This window comes from Dromaius novaehollandiae, chromosome Z (assembly GCF_036370855.1).
Source record: "Dromaius novaehollandiae isolate bDroNov1 chromosome Z, bDroNov1.hap1, whole genome shotgun sequence".
Classification (NCBI taxonomy): domain Eukaryota; kingdom Metazoa; phylum Chordata; class Aves; order Casuariiformes; family Dromaiidae; genus Dromaius; species Dromaius novaehollandiae.
Window position 1 is genome coordinate 25,827 of NC_088132.1, and position 20,634 is coordinate 46,460.

The 20,634-nt window shown below is 62.1% G+C and overlaps 1 protein-coding gene across 1 annotated transcript; it reads right to left on the bottom strand.

The window, feature by feature from the left end:
• Positions 1-3,575: 3,575 nt before the first annotated feature.
• Positions 3,576-16,681, bottom strand: LOC112997167 (maestro heat-like repeat-containing protein family member 7). The gene is made up of 23 exons (XM_064501843.1): positions 16,552-16,681; positions 15,948-16,024; positions 15,581-15,703; positions 15,211-15,290; positions 14,891-14,995; positions 14,665-14,785; positions 14,275-14,361; positions 13,384-13,476; positions 12,766-12,946; positions 12,289-12,398; positions 11,738-11,887; positions 11,387-11,541; positions 10,827-10,974; positions 10,018-10,202; positions 9,791-9,928; positions 8,962-9,076; positions 8,377-8,514; positions 7,336-7,512; positions 6,313-6,468; positions 5,392-5,493; positions 4,852-4,954; positions 4,427-4,486; positions 3,576-4,084 (listed from the first exon to the last, which is right to left on the bottom strand). Exons 1-23 carry the CDS (start codon positions 16,679-16,681, stop codon positions 3,891-3,893), a joined length of 2,928 nt encoding a protein of 975 aa, XP_064357913.1. The 3' UTR covers positions 3,576-3,890.
• Positions 16,682-20,634: the final 3,953 nt, after the last annotated feature.

Here is a 20,634-nt window from a genome sequence, read left to right on the forward strand (position 1 = left end):
GGGACATAAAGTCTCTCTTGCCAAAATGCAGTTGTACCAGTGTCGCGGCCCAAAAGGAGTCGTTCAGGACAACCTCCCTCCTCTTGGGACCAACGACAAAGTTCATGATGCCCTTGGACTGAATTAAGGTGAAACGACACCAGCCAACCAGTTTTAAGATTTAGTAACACAAAGTTAAGGCATGTGGTCAAATAGGATCAACTAGGTAGACAAGTCCCGTGTCAACAAAAAGGAGGGAAAAAGAGAGAAAAAGGGGAAAAGAGAGAGAGAGGGGAAAAGAGATCACCACCCGTGGATCCAGCGGCGTCCCCTTGGTCCTCTTCCTTTGGGAGTCTCAGCAGTGGGGGGGGGGGGGGGGGTAAAGGGGGGGGCTCCCGTCTGGTGGTAGGTGGGTCCTCTTCACCCGCCGCTCTGAGTCCAGTGATGTTCTGCTGACTCCACTCCAGTCCTTCACTCGTCACAAACAAGCCCCACCCCCTTCACCCAGTCTGCAGTTTTTATAGGTTCTTGCCCCGCCTCTGGGAGGTGCTTCCTCACTCCCCATGCAGATTAGCGGTCATGCGCAGTCCGCCCTTCCGGAACCTTCCAGAAATGGGCTGGGGGCATCGGGGGGGGGGGGGTCTCCTGCTCATGCGCAGATGGCAAATGAGTACGTGCGGTTCGTGCCAGGCATGCTGTTCCCCTAGAGACGACCTTCTGCCCTTTTCACGCCCTTTTTCCCCTGTGCAGGTGCAAGAGGTTTTTCACCTCGCAGACGGCTCCCCGGGGCGCCGGTGTGGCCTTGCCCAATGCGCCTTGGCAGCGGCGGCTCTGCAGCAGCGGCAGCAATGTCGAGACAAAACCGCACTTAGTACCGGTTCTCTACAACCAGCAACAAACTAATTATTTGGGAAGGATAATTTAGTCCTCTCTCAGGAGAGAGATTGATATCATCAGAGTGAATACAAGCAATCCAAGAAATACCAGTCCCTCAGATGAAAAGGCAGGTTAGGGCCTTTTCAGGTACATTAGGATTTAATAGGTATTAGGTTTCACTATTCACTAGGTTTAGTGAAAAAAGCAAAGGCATTAACACAGTTAACTAAAGATAGTGAACCAGATTTAGTGGTGTGGACTCCAGAGGTGGAAAAAGCATTTAAAGAGTTAAAGCAGGCAGTTCTGAAAGCTCCCTCTTTAGCATTACTGGACTATGGAAAGTCCTTTGTGTTATATTAGAATGAACGAAAGGGAATCGCAAGCAATGTTCTAGTTGGGAAAACTGCCCAGGGCTGGTGTGTGATAGCTTATTCTTCAGCGCAGCTGGATCTGGTAGTTCAAGGAATGACTGCATGCTCTAGGACTGTAGTGGCAATGGCTACAATGATTCAGAAGGTGAGGAATAGTGTTTCAGGACACCCTTTAACTGTAATGGTGCCTCATGCAGTGAAAATTGTCCTGACCCAGCAGGGTCACTCATTAGTTACCCACTAATGGTTGCATTGGTCTGAGCTAGTTTTCTGCGCTGAACCAAATGTGGTTTTAGAACAGTGTGATATGCTAAACCCAGCTACTTTGCTACCAGAAAGACTGCAACCCAAAGAAAAAGTAATTCACAGTTGTCTGGAAGTGACAGACTTGAGGCCAACCATTCCACCTACTCTGAAAGAAGAGCCCCTGCGCAATCTGGATTTACTCTTGTTCTGTGATAGATCATCATCCTATGAAAAGGGTCAAAGGGCTGCAGGGTATGCAGTAGCTATGCAACATATAGGACTGGAAGCTGGATCCCCTCGAGGACGATTTGGGGCTCAGGCAGCAGAATTGATAGCCTTAACCCGAGCATGTATTATAGCCACAAATAAGACTGCTAATATCGATATGGACTCCAAATAGGCTTTGGAACTGGTATTTGGAACGGGAATAGTTTGGAAAGAGAGAGGCTTCTCAACGGCAGTAAGACACCAAATAGCCCACTGACATCAGATTTTAGAGGAATTGAACTATCTGAAGGGAGGCTGTGAAGAGGATGAGGCCAGACTCTTCTCAGTGGTACCCAGGGGCAGGATGAGAGGCAGTGGGCACAGAAACACAGGAAGTTCCGCCTGAACATCAGGAAAAAAATTCTTTACTGAACGGGTGACTGAGCCTTCAAAGAGGCCGTCCAGAGAGGTTGTGGTGTCTCCATCCTTGAGGTACTCAGAAGCCATCTAGACAACATCCTGGGCAATGTGCTCTCGGTGACCCTGCTGAAGCAGGGAGGTTGGACTAGAAGCTTTCCAGAGGTTTCTTCCATCCTCAACTGTTCTTGGATTCTGTGATGGCCCTGGCGGGTGCTTTGTCTTCTGGTGGTGCTTGCTTGTCTTCCGGGGCTAAAGGCAAGGGCCTTGTGCAGGTTACAAAGCTTGTTCCTGCTATCAATTCCTGGAGTTGTGATCTTTGTCAAAAAAAGCATCCCTTGGGGCTGCAGGCCTGCTTTTTGGTAGCAGTGGGAGGCTTAGTTCCCATCAGTGTTAGTGGACTTAGAGAAGGGCTGTTCCTCTCCCAGCACAGCACTTCTTACCAGAGTGCTCCCCAGAACAAACCTTGTGGGAGCCTATTTGTGCTGAACAGGAGCAGCAGCTGGGGCTGCCCAGGAAGGGCTGGGGCTCAACGGCTGCCCCATCTGCTTTGCCGACTCTTACGGCACACATGATGCTCCAGCCCTTTGCAGCATGCTGTCTCTTTGGGTGCCCTCCTGGCATCTGCCGGGACTTTACACGCTCCATCTAGGCTCTCCTGCCTGTGCTCCCAGTGCATGCTGGGCTATGGGGCTGGGAACACCCATGGCCAAGCTCAGGACTGGCAGGAGCTGCCCCTCCAATGTTCCTCTCCCCCAGGGCTGCCTGCAGGAGACTTTCTCAGCAGTGGTGGGGAAGGGGTGCCAGGTGGCCCCCAAGCTCAGTGGGCCTTGGCTCACCTTCTTGCTGTGGTCACATGAAGGTTGGCAGCGTGGTGATCTCCAGGTGGCTGTGGGCCAGGTCAGGGAGCACCTGCTTGTGGCATACGATGACACAGACCTGAGGTAGGGTAGTGCAAAAGATCTTTTATTGAAAACACAATGGCTGGTTATACAGCAATCTAGCTCAGCCACTCCTCCAAGTATATCCTAGGCACTGTGGCATCTTGTGATAGGTAGGAAGACGTCTTCTGATGCCTGGCAGGCAGGCAGGACAGTCCAGCAGGATAGGCCCACCGCAGCTGCTGGCACGTAGGCAGGAAGGCACATGATCACTGGCAACTCACATGCACACATTCTGGCCACAAATCATAGTTACTACATCATTACTTTCTGCTTTAAAGGTTCTCTGCTGTCTTACACAGTGCCATCCTGTTTTGGTCCCCAACACAAACCCTCATCTGAAAGGGGTAAAATCTCTGTGCAAATAATGCATCATCATGTTGAAGGGGCACCCTCAAGCATCTTCCTGCTCTTACTTTTGGCTTTTGAAGTCACGGCGTGTGAAGAGCTCCATCTGCAGAGGGCCAGCAGCCTCTAGGGCCTGTGCAGAGCTCTGGGCTCTGAGGCACTGGTGCCAGGATGGGCAAAGCCAATGGTGCATGGGCACAGGGACTCACAGCCCTTGGCGTGCAAAGGGGAGCTTGCAGCACAGCAGCTGACTTTGCTGCTGAGGCCAGAGTGTGTGATCCTGATGCCTTCAGGGCCTGAGTTTTCCACCGCTTTGTTTGCACAAAGGAAAGACACTGACACGTGCTGAAGAGACAGGGCTGCTTGTTGGGGAAAAGCTCAGCAGAGGGTGGACTGGCAGCACAAGGCTGGGCTGGGCTGGGCCTGAGGGCTGGAGCTGTCCTGGGGCCAGGGAGGGAGGCCAGGAACAGCCCCAGGTGGCCGCTGTGTGCAGAGCAGCCTGGCATCAGGACACAGGTGAGCTCCAGCAGCAAACACGGCCAGCTCCCCAAGGACGGTGCCACCTCTCCCACGCTCTCCTCAGACGGTAGCACAGGCCTTGGTGGGTGCCTCCAGTCCCTGGAGCTCGCAGCAGCAGGATGGTTTGAGTGGCCAGGGAAGAGATCGACGGGCTGATGTCCTTCTCCAAACCTTGCAGGGCTGAGAGAGAAAGGACCAGAGCAGAGATCAAGCCTGTGGACCTGCACAGACCCCAGGCATCCCCTCCTGACAGGGCCAATCCCACCCAGCTCATCCCACGGCCAAGAGGGAGTGGCAGTGGAGTGGCGGGAGGTTGGGGGGGGGGGGGAATGCATCAGCTGGCAGTTGCTGGCCAGCAACGTCCCCAAAGCCCCTGACATCTTCTTGACGCTCTACCCACACGGCGCCTGCTCTGCACGGGCAGCAGAGCCCTCCTCGCCTGGGGCAGGGATCAGAGCTCGCCGCCCAGAGTTGGTCTTCCTCCTCGCCAGCACCAGCTGGTGCCCCGCTGCCCTCACTCACCCTTGCAGATGTCCTCCAGTTTCTCCTTGCTCCGGCCCCTCAGGCACTGCCCAGCAAGCCCTAGGCACACACACAGCCCCTCACAAATCTTGCTGCCCAGCCCACCCCCAGCAGTAAAACTCTGCTCCGTGCCTTCCAGCCTGGCTGTGTGCCCTCCTCCCCTCAGGCAGGGCTGACCCCCCGGGTGCTTTCCCCCGTGCGACACCCAAGGAAGCTGGGAAGCTGGGCGGGACTGAACAAGGCTCCCACCAGCCCCACGTGCCTGGGCAAAGATGGGAGAGGGTGACGTGGAGCCCCCAGGCACCGCGTCAGGCACTGGGGGCTCCAGCAGCCACAGCAGCGCCACTTCCTGCTGCCAGCGCAGCAGCCAGGCCTTGGGTCAAGCTGCCCCAGGACAGAGAGGGACCCCAGGGGTTGCCACTCACCAGTGAACCTCACGGCTGCCTCCCGCAAGGGCTCCTGTGGGCTCTGCAAGCACGACAGGCTGTGGCGCAGGTATTCTCCTGCCCTTCTGCTGTCCCTCGCCAGCTGGGGAGAGCACAAGAGCACGGGCTTGGCACGCACCCTCCTCACCCAGCCAGGCACTCCCTCCGCCCAGCACTGGCCTCCCCAGCCTTCCCCTGCCAGGACGCTCACCACTCCCACACACAAGCTGTGCAGTGCTGAGGCTTGGAGGCAGCAGGGGGCTGGCTGCTCCCCAGGGATGCTGCAGTGCTCTCCTGCTCCCAAGGCCTGGCTGGGTCAGGGACTGCTTTAGCATCCCAGGGGCCAGTGAGGGGAGAGGCGCCTGGAGAAGAGCCCTCCGGGGCAGTGTGCTTGGAGAAGGGCAGCAGCAGTGCAGCTCCAGGCTGGCAGCCCCACGCTGCAGCTGTGGCGAGGGGCACAGCTGCCTGCCTCACACATTGGGCAGGGAGGGGGACAGCCCTTGTCCGGGCTGCGTCTGAGGGCTTTGGGGCTGGCCTTACCAGGCACTCGCCGATCCTCCACGTCTGTGCTGCCGCGGTCAGGTGTCCCAGCTGCTCCCACTTGAGGAACTTGGCAGCACCAAGGAGGGCTTCCTGCGAGGCCTGCACAGCAGCAGAGACTGAGAGATGCCATCGCAGCCCAGGGGAGAAGACCCTGCACCCTCCTCCCCCTGGCAAGCCTCACGGCCTTTCCCTGCCCAGCTGGGCACCCAATCTGCCACGGTTCCATGCCCTGGGCACAGACATGGGGCAACCACCATCTCAGGCACCTCGCTCTGCCGCAGCAGCACAACAGACACCCACCCCCAAGAGCTGCTGAGCTGGAGGTAAGGCCAGGAGGAGGCTGAAGGGCTGCAGTCGCACAGACACCCAGGCAGGACTCAGCTTCACACAAGCATTCCCAGCACAGTGCTTGGCTCCCCAGCCTGATCCATTGCTGCTCCCTTGTGCCCCGGGGCCAGAGCAGGGTACTCGGGATGCAGGGCCAGTCCCCTCTCCTGGCTGCATCTCCCTCCCTGGCACTCTGCCCTCCCCGGGCTCAGGGGCTGTGCAACTTGTTGGCTCCCAAAATGCCTTGCCAGTGCTGCACCTCTCGGTGTGCACCAGGGGCACTGCGGGCACAGGGTGAACTTAGTGAGCAGGGGGTCTCTTCCTGCGGTGGGCGTGCCTGAGGGAGCTGGGGCATGCCCCGGCCCAGACACCTCCAGGGCCCCTGGGCAGAGCACAGCAGCAACAGGGAATGGGGGTCAAAGCCCGGCCTCGCACACCTGCAGGCACAGCTGGGAAGCCCCGAGGGGCTACAGTGCTTAGGCCCTTGCAGCCACGGGCTGCTGTGGCACCAGGGAGAGCAAGTCTGGGAAATGCCATGCCCAGCTCCTTGGCCCCTTAGAAACTTCTAAGACCCTGGTTAGAAATCCATACCTGGGCCACGTTCAGGATCTCGTCATGCAAATGGAAGACCAGGGGGAGCAGGCTCCTGTGCACTTGCTCCTTCACCTGCTTATCTCTGCTGCCCACTACAGCCTCCATGACATCTTTGAAGAGGTGGATGGAGAGCTCTCGCACGTGCCTAGGCTCCTGGTGGGAAGGAAGAAGCAAGGGGCATCTCAACACTGGCTGCTCCAAGACCACGATCAGCACGGGGATCGGCATGGCAGATGTGGGCACAAATACTTCGGGCCCTCACTCCGCACCGAGGAGCTGTGGGCCAGGTCTGCAGCCATTGCAAAATGGCCCCAGGCCCACGCAGGGCAATGCAGCAGGCTTCTGTAACACGCTGTGGCCAGGCAGAGCAGAGCTGGGGGAGATGTCCGTGTCTGCAATAGCTCCTCTGGCCCTGGCCACACTCCCGCTAGTCACCCCCAGCAGAGGCCCACAAGAGCTGCCCCAGGAGACGCACCGAGGAGGAGACAGGGAAGGCCCTCCACAGCAGCTCTTGCATGCATCCCCATCCGCTCCAAGCCCCACCTGCCTGCCACGGCAAGCGGCAAGAGCGCATCTGCAGGGATGGGCAGCAGCAGGACAGGCTTCCCTGAGCTCTGCCTGCCTGCCCCTCCTGGGCAACCTTTCTTGATTGCCTGGGGGCTTGCTCCGCGCTCCCCAGCTCAAGAGGCTGGCAGAAAGAGGCAGCCACGCGGCATGGCCTCTCCCTCACGCCCAGGCCTGCTTCTGGCATGGCAGGGGCCAACCACAACATGGAGCAGCCACGGGCAGAGAGGGCGCTGCCTCAACCTAGTCCTGCACACCAGGACACCATGGGCAGGACAAGGCAATGACCCCACATCCACAAGGCAAACAGTTTCCTGACAGCACCCAGGGCCTGTGGTGGAAAGCGCAAATTCGCATGCCGGGGGCATGCGCACAGGGGAAAACACCACAGCCGTGACGCCGCACACAGGCTCACAGACATGCCAACAGGGCCCCCAGCTCTTCCCCCAGCCTTACGTCATCAAAGAGCGGCAGGAGCTTCTCCAACAGCTGCAGAGCGATGCCAGCCACCCTCTCTCTGGCCATGACATGGACCACATGGCTGAGCACCACCAAGGCCTTTGTGCCAATGTCCCTGTCCACATCCTGCAGCTGCTCCATGAGGAGTGGCACCAGGAAATGCATTCTTCGTACCTGCGTGAAACACAACCTCGATTTCTGAAGAAAGACACCTGGCCCTGGCAACGATGCTTGCCTTATTGGACACCATCTTCCTCTCTGGCTTTCCAGAAGCAGGCACAGCAATTACTGCAGCAACCTGCTGCCACGCAGGGCTTACTGGCACAGCCACAGGGGGTGTGGCGACTGGGGGCATAGGCAGGGAGGAGACACCAGCATGGGCTCCTCTCCACCTGACCAGTAGCCCTCTTCTGCACCACACTTGACTGGGCAGGGGCGCTAGTGGCTAACACTGTCTGGAAAGCTGCCCAGGCCACGAGCAGTCTCAACCCTAGCAGGCTTCTTTCCCGTTGGGGCTCAGTGCCCCATTGCCAAGGGCCTGCAGGCACCTACCCCTTGTGCACAGGGGCTGCAGTGTGGCACGGCACAGCGCAGAGACCCCCCCTCCGCAAGGCAGCACTCAGCATGCCGTGGCCCCTGCCTGGTGGGGGCTGCTGCCTCACGGCCCCAAAGCTGCGTGTGGCATTAGCCTGGCCCTGCGCTCAGGCTTGCCTTCCACCACGCAGCAGGATGCTCCCGCTGGGCACAGCACTCCCACCACACAAGCTCTTTGGAGCTGTCCTGCTTGGTGCAGGGCCAGGAGCTCTTGCTGGTGCAGCCACAACATGCAGTGGCAGGAACGCTTTCAGGCATGCACTGGTGTCTCTCACTGTGTGCCACAGCCAAGGGCCTGGCCCAAAAGACTCGGGGAGATGCACAGGGCAAGGGCAGAGCTGCAAAGTCCAGCAAAGTCCAAGCTACTGTGTTACCCAGACACCCCCACCCCCCCCCCCAGCCCCACGCTGCCGGCACGGGTTCACCCGGCTGACCCCTGCTCACCGTCTCCTCCCTCTCACACAGCAGGACGAGGCCTCTGAGCACCAGCCCGCGCATCACCCCGCAGCGACTCTGCAGATACCTCCCAAGGACAACCAGCACATCCTCATCTTCTCCACAAAGGTCACCGCAGGCCAGCAGCTGAAACACACAGCACAATGAGACTGGCACTGTCAGCAGCACTCCCTGCCTCGTGCAGTGCTGCATCCCACCAACAGCTCCGGGCAAGGCCACCGGGCCCAGACGAAGCCCGCCACAAAGGCACCCTTGAGTGCGGAGAGCCCCTGGGGCCCCACTCTCTGCCCGGGGCATCACTGCACCGCACAGATTGCTCGCCTGCTCCTCCACACTATCTGCAGCCTCTTATCCGCATGCCTTTGAGCAGACGGGCAAGAGAGCTGCCACAAGGCAGGCAGGAAATGCAGGTGGGCACAAGAGTTACCCCGCCACAGAGGGGCCAAGCCCCGGGTAGTAATCACAGTGCACCTGCTCCCCAGCTCCACTCACTGCCGTCCACCCCTCAGCGGGGGCACAGGACACTAGAGGGGATAGGGGCACGCCAGGTGCACCGCCTGCCAGCACACTCACCTCCACCAGGAAAGCCATGGCAGGGATCTCTTGCAAGGCCTCCTCCCTGCGGAGCAGCTCTGTCAGCCGCTGCAGCATGAAAGCACGCAGGTGACTTGATGTCTTCCTCATCTCTCTGGCAGAGGGAAAAAGGCACCATTGCTCTTGAGCAGCAAGGAAAATCTCTTCTGGCATCACCCTGCCCCATCCCTCTCGTCTGTCCCCCATGGCCTATGACAGGCAGGGCAGGGCAGGACCAAGTTTCTGCTCAGCTCCGGCAGCCGACCGCATTTGCTCGTGGACACGTGGTCTTTCCCCACCACACCTCACCATGAGGAAGCCACTGCCCAGCAGCATTCGGCTCCTTTTGGCGCCGGAGACTGGAAAAACATCCTTCCGGTCCTGAAGTCAGCCCTGACAACGCGACCCATTTCCTGCTCACTTTAGATTCATGCCCCCCATGGGCTCTTCCACTAATCCCCTGGGCATCCTGACCCTTCCCTGCTTGGCTGCCCTTGCGGGGGCTGCCTGCACACAGTGCCTGCGGCTCGCTCTCAAGGGCACGAGCCCAGGCCCCGTGTGAGGGGACTCCAGGCCTTTGTGAGGTGAGTGCTCCTGGCCCCCACACTCTCTTGTGCCTGGAAACACCCATTCTCCCTCGGCAGCTTGCAAAGCCTGGCAGCGACGGAGTGGCAGCTCCCTTGGCCGCTCTACTCGGCCACGCCTCACTCACAAGTGCTGAAGCTGCAGCCCCGTTCCTTGAGGCCTGGGCACCCCTGCGGGCTTGGTGGTGTGCCCCATCTGCAGGGCAGAAAGCCTGGGGGCACAGCAGGGACAAGGGGGCTCTCACCTGGCCAGCAAACCCACTCCCCTGTAGAGGGTCTCTGTGCTGAGCAGCAGGTCCCAGCCACGCTTCCTCTCCATGAGCAGCACCTGCGCCTCATAGCCAACACAGCACAGCAGCGCTTTCATCGTCTGCACTGTGAACCTGTGTGCAGAGCAAAGCCCAGGTCACACCGGCACCCCTGGCCCTGCCCCCAGGTCCACAGCAGAGATGGCGGGGCTGAGATGCAGCACCTCACGGCACTGCTCAGAGCAGACTCTTCCCCTTGGCATTCCCTCCAGATCTCGGCCTCCTCTGGCGACAGCTCTGTGGTGAAGGAAATCTGGAAGAGCAGCACCAGGAAGAGCTGGTGGAAAAAGGCCTCCACCTCCTGCAGGTAGCTGGACTGCTGGAGGATCTCATGAAGCGCTCGTGTTGCCTGCCAAAAACACACAGAGACAGCTCTCGCTGCGGAGACGTCCCTGTCGCACGGCCCCAGCACCACCGGGCGTGAGGCTCAGACACTGCCCTGGGCCACGGGACATGCAGAAGGAGTGCACGGTCTGGCTGTCCACCCAGACAAAAGCTGTGGGCGCTCTGTGGACTCAGCTCCTCTTCATGATGTGGACACAACAACCCTTCCTGGGGCGGCGGGAATGTTGCCCTGGGGGCCCTCGATGCACAGGCCTGCCCGGCATGTGCCTTGCTCCTGCCAGGCCCCTAACCATGCCCCGCACACTAAGCTAGACCCTAACCCAGGTTTCCAGCCCACTAAGCAAGGTGCAGGGGCAGAAGAGGGGGGGAAGGCCACCCAGACAGGGCTCCAGGGTTGTGTGTAGAGGGCCTCATGCAGTGCACTGCAGCCCAGGGTGCTGCCGCAGCGCAGGCCTCCCCAGTGGAGCTGGGCAGGGCCCTGCCAGCCGTAGCCCTGACGGGCTGTGCCTGTGCGCCCTGGGGGAGGGCACAGCCTGGGGGTGGATGGGGAAGGGGAGGACTCCCTGCCTCTCGCCCACAGAGGTGAGCCCAGCCCTGGGAGCGCGCGAGGCCTCGGCCGGAAACTCACGGCCAGGGAAAAGACGTCTGTGTCGTCCCCATCCGAGGTGAATATCTCGTGCAGCGGCCAGTCCTCCAGCACGCTGAGCAGCTCCTGCAGCACCCTCTCCGCAGCCTCGGGCTTCGAGACCAGCAGCCTCCACATGGCCGCGGCAGCACTGCAGGCCCAAAGCACCCTGTCAGCAGCTGCCGCGGCCACAGCACCGTGGCCTTGGCGGCCCCAGAGGGCCTGGGCTGGCCACCAGCCCTGCCTCTGCCCACTGCCCTCTGCCCACTTGCTGGCCGCGCCCAGCCGGCCCTGCCCCACCTCCCAGCAGACAGCCAAGCTCGAGCACACAGCTTGCGGGGCAGGCAGGGAGCAAGGCAGCTGGGCTCTGGGGCTGACGGCACACAGACGGTTGGCTCTGGCTGATGCGGCCCTGCCTGATGCACCGTGGCTGGCACAGGGGCACAGCGGGAGGGCCCAGCCCCTCAGCACTCTCTTGAAAAGCTCCATCAATCTGGCAGACCACATGGGATGAGCCCAAAAGGCTGCGAGGCCCCAAGCACTAGAGACACCTGGGCGCATACCTGTCGCATGATGGGCAACACCGCAACAGGGTCATGACCACGTCTTCAGGGTACGTGCAGGTCAGCTTCAGGAGGGCCCTGTCCAGGCTGAGCCGGGCAGACACCTCTGTGATGGAGAGCACGCTTCTCCAGATGCACCTCACTATCTTGGGCACCTGGAGGGGACACGGCGCAGAGTGGGGCTGCTGCCGGAGTGCAGCCATTTGCCCAGCTCCCACTGAGAACGGCATCCCTTGCCACCGCTCTGTGCTGGCCTCAGGGGGGGCCGCCTGTCTGGCAGACCTGCAGTCAGGGGGAAAAACATCCCCCGGAGGGCTCGAACCCCGGCCACACCACCCGCCACCTACTCACATGCTCCATAAGGCAGGCATCCTCTGTCACAAGGACATCCAGCATGTGAGCAGCTGCCTGCGTGTCATAGGCGCTGCAGGCTCTCATGGCCCTGATGGCCATGACGATGACGTCTGTGCTCTCAGAGGGCTGCAGGTATTTCCCAACTACCTACAGGAGGAAGGGCAGCAAGCAAGGCGCATACGTCACACCCCGTGTCCCGACTGCGCTGCCTGCCTCAGCAGCGAGTGGCCCTGGAGACAGACACAGGGCAGGGCTGGCACAGCCACCCCCGGCGAGCCAGGAGCTGGGGCCCTGCTGGGCTGGGGGACAGCACTGGGCAGCAGGCGGATGGTTGGGCTCAGGGGCCCCGGGCGCTGCTCCTGCGCGCGACCAGAGCTCGCTGGCGGCAAGAGGGAAGCCTTTGCCTAGTCCCGGCCCACGGACTGTGTGAGCCCTCTCCCCAGGCACCGCAAGGCCCCGGCAGCCCCGCCGCTGAGCAATCCCTCTGCTCGTCCAAGCCGCGTGCTGACCCCTGGGCTGGCAGTCCCAGCCAGGGAGGTGCTCCTTACCGTCAGGAGTTGCCTGGCATCGCTGGACTGTGAAAGACAGAAGGCGTTGATTGCTTCCCAGTCCTTCTGGAGCTGCAGGTGCTCTGGGCTAGCCGGCCACTGCTCCCTGCCTGGACAGGAGGGGAAACGCAGGGCCCTCAGCGGGAAGGCTGCGTGGGTGCCCGCGGCCCACTGAGGGCGTCAGGGAGGACTCTCCCCTGGCAGCCCAAGAGGGCACGCCAGAAATGTCTGGGGAGCAGGATCCCCTGGGAGGGTCTGGGCCTACGGCAAGGCGGGGGGGGAAGGAGCAATTGCTTTCAGGAATACAGCGAGGCAGAACGTCTTGGACCAGACTTTCTGCTCTGAAGCAAGAAAGGAGGCCTCAGCGTAGCAGGTGCTGCCAAAGGGTTTCCAGGTCACTGCTAAGCAGCACAGGCACGAGGCTCTGGCGGCTGGGTGGCTGCGTCTGGAAGGACCCAGCCCAGCGCAGCTACTCACTCTCTTCCCGCAGGATGAATCTGCAGAGGTGCCGAAGAGCAGCCGCAGCCCTGTCACTAGTCCCCTGCTCCTCGTAGGCACAGCAGAGCGTGAGACACCCCACCAGCTGCCCCAGGATTGGGAAATGCTTCTGTCTCCCATGGCCAGAGCTGTCGCTGGTTTCTTCAAAGTGGTGCTGGGCCTGGGGGCACAGGAAGCGCTGGCACCAGGGCTGAGGGGCACCGGTCAGGACCAAAGGCCCAAACCCACAGTCCATCGAGAGCTGGAGCCCACGTGAGCCAGAGCTTTGGGGGGCCCTGCTGGCCCTGGCTCCCAAAGCAGCCGTGCAGCAGCCGAGAGCGGGGAGGGCTGCCACACCTGCTGGGCCCACGACCTGTGCCCAGGGCAGGCCTGCCCTGCGCAGGGCTGGCGGCACAGTCGGCTCATGAGGGAGCTGGGACCACAGCGGGAAACCCAAAGAGGCAGGGCTGAGATCTTAGCCTCTGGGCAGGGTCTTGCTGAGGGCCCTGACCTCTGCCCAGGCCTCCCTCGGAGGCAGCCCGGACCTGCAGGGCACGCCGGGGCCCTGGCAAGGTGTCATGGGGTGGCTGGAGCATGCCTGCACCAGAGGCTCCTTACCTGCAGCAAGGAAGAGCTCACCAGCCTGGCAATCCGCCCCACGGCCCTCACACGCGCAGCTGCTTGCTTGGACTCCGTGAAGGGCAGCAGGACCTGCGAGGAGAAAAGCTGCTGGTCTGGTCTCCCCTGCGCCCTGACTGCTGCTCCGAGGCAGGCAGCTCTGCTTAATGCCTGGCCAGGTTTATGCTTTGGATCCTCGGAGTGGGAGCAAAGCCTGCAAGCAGGTTCTTGCCTCCAGAGGGCCTCGCAGCAGTGGGGCAAATCCCCCAGGTGAACCTGCTGTGGCCACGCTGGTAGCCGGAGCCCGTTGCTACCGCAGCTCCTGCTCCTTTCCAAAACTGGCCCTCCGGGCCTTCCCCAGTACCAGGAGGCTTTGGGGCCAGCACCACCTTGCTGCTGGGCACTCAGGGTGCTGGCCTAGGAGGAAGTCCCAGGGGCAAAGCTTCCAGCCTGACATGGGCAGGTCCCAGGGGGCCGCCGCCCTGCTCGGCCCTGGGGAGGAGAGCACAAGGGATGGGGGAGCCGAGGGGCAGCAGTGGCAGCTGCCCACTGTGTGGGGCCGAGGGAGGAGGCTGCAACTCCTTGCCCTGCTTTGGGGCCAGGGAAGCTTTGGGACAGTATTGGCCTGGAGGCACAGTGGGCAGCACTTTCCCCTGACACTGCAGGAATGAGGGGAGGGGAAGGGATGCTGACTGCCGCCAGGAGACACTGGGCTCACGGAAGAGCGCCGTGGAGAGCTCCGCTCCCGCAAGGCAGCCGGGACCCCCCCCCCACAGCGTGCTCTCTGCAACTGGTGCTGGGCAGGGAGGGGGCGGGGGTCACCTGAGGGTGTAACTTCCCTTCGCGGTGAGGGACTGGCCCTGTGAACCCCACTCTTGGCAAATACCAGACCTTCAGGATGATCTGCATCTCCAGCAGCTGAGAGGCAGGGCAGCTGAGCACCAACACCTGCAGCATGCTGTCCATGGCGTCCAGGGTCTGCAAGGAGGACAGAGGGTCAAGGCGCTTCTTCCCCAGTGCCCCTCGCCTGCCGCAGAGGGGCTCGAATTCCTCCTGCTTGAGGGGGACACCCATGGCCCTGCGGAGCCCAGGGAGAGGCCCTGGCGCAGGGGAGCTGCTGCACAGGCCCAGCCTGGCGGCACTGCCCGGGGCAAGGGGAAGAAGGGAGGCGGGTGGGAAAGCCAAGCTGGGATCCTGCCCCAGCTTGGAGCTTACAGCACAGGCGAGCCAGGGACCACTCCGGAGAGCCTGGCAGGCCTCCGTAGCCCAGCCAGTGCATACCTTGGAGTAGAGGGAAGCATTCAGGCTCTGTGCATCCTCCCTTGGAGGCAGGGAGAAGACGCTGCAGAAGCAGGCATGCAGCAGGCTGTTGTTTTCGCTCTCCGGAACCAGATGCACTTTGCTGCAAGCAGAGAGAGGAGCCTTTCAGTCCCTGAGGCTGGCAGCAGTCCCTTTATGCCCTGAGAAGGTTTTTGCGGACCTTGGGGCGGGAGACCGGGGAGGATACGTGCAGTAGGTGGGGGAGCCACCTCTTGCCCCCAGCATGCTGGCCAGGCACAGGCAACAGTCCTGGCAGGTGGGGCCCGATGCCCTCTCCATCTCCTGCTTCACCCTTTGGGGGAAAGCCCAGGAGACACAGGGTAGCCCCAGGGCCCTGTCTGCCCTCCCGTCTCCACCACTCTCGGGCCCAGCCCAGCAGAGAGCAGAGGCCCAGCACACGGCACTGGCAGATTGCCCCAGCACGGGGGATGCCTCCCTGCTAGGACTGGGGCCATCGGGGCCATATGGTGGGGAGGCCTGGGCCAAGCCAGCAGCTGGGGCAGCTACCTCATGGCACTGATGGCGAGCATGACTTGCTGCCGCACTGCACTGCCCATGTGGTCGCTGGGCTCCTCTTGCAGCAGCACCTGGAGAGCACAGCCGCGACGGGCCATGGGAGCTGCCAGTGCCCAGCGAGCAGCCTGCAGGCCCGGCAGAGCCCGGGTGCCCCCATCCCAGCACTGACACTCAGGGCGGCCCCCTCGTTGCCCAGCGCCCAGTTCGCAGGGGTCCTCAGGGGCTCCTGCAGCCCCGCAGTGGGAAGAAGGGCTGCGCCCACGAGCCATGACCACACACCTCCCTGTGCTTGCACACCCCCATCCTGCCCTCGTTGGTGTGCCAGTGCCCCCTCCACCAGCCCGACCGGGGGTCCCCTCACCTCCAGCGTCTCAGCCAGTTCCAATCTGCACAGCCAAAGCTGCTCCCGTAACCAGGCGTTGGAGCTGGCCGCTGTGCACAGAGTGCAGACAGAGGCCAGAAACCGCAGCTTCTCGGCCTCTTCCTGGTACCAGGAGCAGAGAGACAAACAGAGAGCGTAAGAGGCGCACAGCCACGGCCAGCAGCACCACAGCACTGCAGCGCCTGCAGCCAAGTGTGGGGCACCTGGAAGGGAGCAGCCCTCCCCAGCCAGCAGCCCCCAGAAGGGAGGGGGCTGGGGTGGGGGTGGGGGGCTTCTGAGCATGGCACCCCCGCAGGCACCCACCAGGAGATGCAGGCACAGCCCAGAGGGAAAGGGCAACAGGTACCTTTCCTCGGTGGCTCAGAAAGGCATGCAGGTGCTCCAGGGCTTCCGCCTCCTCTCTGGGAAGAGCCAGGCTGGGAGCTGATGGAGAAAGAGAGCAGGCAGAGCTGTAAGGGCTGGCAAAGAGAGGAGAGGGGAGAGCCGAGCCCTCTGCGCAGCTGCACGCCTGCAATCCCGCACACAGCGAGCCCTGGGCCAGGCACCAGCAACGGGGCACGGAGACCCCATCTCCCCTGGGCTCGTCAGGGTTGGGAGGTGCCCAGCGGACGGGACGGGACAGCACCGGACAGCGTGGGGCGCAGCGCTGGAGCACAGGTCAGCGCCTCCAGGTCAGGAACTCGCTCGCAGACAGGCAGGAAAGGTCCCTAGTGCATGGCTGCCTGGTGCCGCCCCAGCTGCCTCTCCCTGCCCGGCCCAGGGAGCGGGAGCTGGGTCCCCTCTGCTGCTCTGCCCCCGGGGGATGCTGTGCTGCGGTGGGCTGCCAAGCCCCAGCAGGCCCCGACGTTCAGGGCCCCAGGGCGCCCGCAGCAGCCTGACGGGAGGCTGTGGCAGAGCGGGGTGGGTCACAGCCCCCGGCCTGCCCAGCGCAGCGGTGCCCCCTCACTCACCCATCAGCAGTGCCTGGGGCACACACCCCTCATGGGGCTGCGGCTGGCTGCTGCTCTCCGCAAGGACCCCGGCCTCCTCCACCTGCTCCTGCCAGGCCACCCTGGGGCGGCTGGGGGGTCTCTCCGCCATCCTGGAGGACACAGCAAAGGCTCCGTGGGGCTGCCTGGGGGTGCCAGGGAAAGACGTGGGTGTGCTCGGGGGCTCCTCCGCCAGCCCTGCACACTCCTGCCCTGTCCCGGCGCCGTCCTGGCGGACACTGTGGAGCTGAGGCCACGCCGGCACCTGGCAACGCTGCGGGGTGTCACAGGAGCGCTGTCACAAAGGGCCCCGCTGTCACCCTAGTGCGTGCGGCCTGTCACCAGCCCGGGGAGGGGCAGGGCGCGTCCCCTCGGGGGCACAGGGCCGTCTCGCCCCCCCACCCGCAGCACCTCTCTTTGCCCTCAGCATGCCCTGGTCCCCTCAGAGCCGCTCTGATCCTCCTCTGGTGCCCCTTGAGCAGTGCACCCAGCCCCTGCCCTCAGCCCCTCTATGAGCGCCCCACGGGGACAGACTTGGGATGAGGTGTGAAGGCGATGAGCCCCGAAGGAAACCTCTCCTCCAGCGGGGCACCCTGTGGGCTGCTTCATCGCCACCACCAGCCACCCGCTGGGGAGCACGGCCAAAGCCAGAGGTCCTCACCGTGGGCCTGGCATCCCCAGGGCCCTGCCAACACCCGGCACCCCACAGGGCTCCTGGAGGGCTCTCTGTGAGATCAGCACCCTTGGGTGTCTCTGTGAAGTGCCTGTACACTCATGCCTGCAGCAAGGGGAAGAAATGGGAGGAATTTGAGATCTGTGTGCAGCTGCAGGGCTGTGGTCTCGCTGGGATCACAGAGACGTGGTGGGAGAGCCCGCACGCATGGAGTGGTGCAGTGGATGGATGGATGGATACAGGCTCTTTAGGGAGGCCCGGCGGGGAAGGCGAGGAGGGGCAGCCGCCCTGCGTGGGAGGCAGCAGCAGGAACGCATGGAGCTCTGCCTGGGGGTGGGTGGTGGTCTGACTGGGAGCTGATGGGTAAGGACACAGGGGCACACCAGCATGGGTGACATTGTTGTGGGAGTTTGCTGTAGGTCCCCTAGCCAAGCAGGTGAGGTAGATGAGGCCATCTACAGACAGCTACGAGTAGCAGTGCCCCTGGTCCTCTTGGGGCACTCCTCTTGAATCAGCCTGGTATCTGCTGGAGGGACAACGCAGCAGGGCCCAAGCAATCCAGGAGGTTCCTGGAGAGCATTGAGGACAAGTTCCTGAGAGTGGTGATGGAGGACAGGGGCTCTGCTGGACCTCCTGCTTGCAAAGAAGCAAGGGCTGGTCAGGGATGGGCAGGTCATGGGCAGCCTTGGCTGCAGTGACCAGGAGGTGATGGTGGCGCGCAGGATCTTGAGAGGAAGGAGCGGGGCAAAAAGCAGCATTACAAGCCTGGCCTGCAGGAGAGCAGACTTTGGCCTCTTCAGGGATCTGCTTGGAAGACTCCTAGGGGGCAGGGAATGGGGGGGGGGGGGGGGGGGGGCCACGAAGGCACTCAGCTCCTTCTCGCAACCTCAGCACTGAGATCCCTGGGGCAGGATCTTGCTGTGCTGGAGGGAAGGCATCTGCCGAGGGAGCAGGCCAGGGCTGGGACAGTGCATGGAGCCCATTTCTGCTTGCTAGCTTGGATTGCTAACCGCCCTGCTGAAACACAGGACAGGTGCCTTGCGCACCTTCAGAGCAGCATCAGAGCAGTAAAACCCTCTTCCTGGGCCCTGCAGCCACCTTTCATCAAAACAGCCCATCTAGAAACTCTCCCAGACAAAACGTTGCCCAGAGGCTCCCTGGGCAGGTGCCCGCAGGAGGCGGGCTGAGAGCAAAGGGAAGGAGCCACGGGGAGAAGGACAGCGGCAGCTTCCCACCCACTTGGGGAGCGCAGGGGAAAGAAAGCGTGTCCGGTTTGCTGGCAGCTTTTTGTCTGGCTGTACAGAGACAGCTTTTCCCCCTGGGGAACACTGTCAAGCATCTCCCTGATGCCGTATGTAGCTCTTCAATCCCCAGAGGGCTCACTCAGGCCCCTGGGTCATGAAAGAAGCAAGTGGAAGGACCACGGGGCTCACCAAAGGCACACAGAAGGCTCTGGGGTGCACTGAAATGCATCCCGAGAGGGATGGGGCCATGCCAGAAAGCACCCTGAGGGATCTGAGAGGCACTGAAAGGCATCCAGAGCAATCTACGGTGGGACAAACAACACGGCAAGGGCCTGAGAGATGCCAAGGGCACAGGGAGCACCCAGGGATGCACCAAAAGGCTCTCAAAAGCCTCTGGCGTGCACAGCAAGGCAATCAAAGGCTCCCGGGACTCACCACAAGGCACTCGAAGGCTCTTGGGAGGCAACAAATGAACTTGGAGGCCCCTTGAGGTTGCACCAAAAGGCACACGGAGAACCCAGCCCACACCATGCCTTGCCCAGAGGGCCCCTCTCTGCACCAGAAGTGTTGCAGAGGCCCCTGGGGCACAGCAAAAGGCACACGGGAGGCCCTCAGCGGAGGGAAAGGCCAAGCCAGTGATTGGGGATAGGCTGCCGACTGCTCAAAGAGCTCTTGGGCTGCTCTCTATTTGCTGCTTTACGCACCTCCTCGGTGCCTGGCAGCCAGTGTCTGCTGCACACGCTGGACGGGCATAGCTAGAAAAGCTTCTTCCCCTGGCAGGGGCACTGCAGAGGAGGCTGCTCTTCCGTGTCTGCCAAGTCCTCAGGTGCCCAGGGGCAAAGTGGGGCTGGGTGCAGGTCCAGGCCATCTCACGGAGTCGCTGCTAAAACTTCTGCAGTGCCGGCTGTGCTAAGGCTAAGGCTAAGGCTAAGGGACTAAGGCGACCCTTCATTTCCCCCAGCCTTTCCTTTGGCACACAGAGGGCCCCGTCACCAGCCCACGCTCTAGACTGCTCCCAGCTCATAACCACAGGGAAAACAAAGCAGTACGAATACCCTGCTGACAGCTGCTGAGAACCAGCAAAAGGAAAGAGGTGACGAACCGAGACAGGGATTTGGGGAAGCCCTCCTCTCCTGACCTGGCCCAGCCCGCACGCATGGGCTGTGCTGACCTAGGAGCCTCCAGGGAACCTGCCCTGACCGGGGGAGGCAGCCCTGGCAGAGCCAGCTGCTGCAGCGCAGCACCCAGTGCCACCCTCGAGAGAAGCAGCGAAAGAATCAGGGTTAGGGAGTGTGCCTGTGGCTTTGCTTGCCGGTTTCACTGGCCTCCAGTGCAGGGGGCTGCAGTGAGAGCAGGATCCGGATGGCTGCTCTGGTCATTGCAGAGCATCCTGCCTGGGCTGCGCTGGGAGGGACAAGGCTGAGCTGGGCTGGACGGAGGGTGCCGGGTGTCACGGCAGAAAGGGCAGAAGCCAGGGCAGGTGCTGTTGGCTGCCTGCTGCCCGCGTGGGGCTCTTGTCTGGGACGCTTGGTGTGCTGCAGCCTGAAAGGGAGGGGGAGAGGGCTCAGGTGGGACGTGAGCACTTCTCCCTCTCCTTCCTCACACTGGCACTGCCCTGTGCTATACCTGGAGCCACGGCAGAATTTCAGCCAAGCCTAGCATGCCCGGAATGGCACTAGAGACACTCCTCGAGGCCCAGCCATGCTGGGGCTCTGCCCGGCCCCAGCCTCATGCAACACAACAGCTTTGCTCTGCCTGCTTCGAGAGCAGGCGTGGGAACTCTCCCGGCACTGTCCTGCCTGGGTGCCGGGCTTGGCTCTCACGCCTTTGGGGAATTTGCCGTGCAAAGAGACTTCTCCTGACAACCCCCGCCATGGGCACACACACTCCCATCATCTGTGCTGAAAGCGTCCCCCTTTTGACAGCCATCCCAGGGACCCAGATAGCACAAAACTCCTTGCTCCGCCACCAGCTCCTGCAGGACCTAGTCCCAGCTCCCTCCCACTCGGAGGGGGGGGCGGGGGAGGGGGGGGACCAGGGCAGCGCTGCCCCACTCCTGCCACCAGCCCCAGCCAGCCCCAAACCTCTTCCTTTCCCCCCAACCCTGCTCCCCAGGGAAGGGGCACGTTCAATAGCCCTCTGCACCCT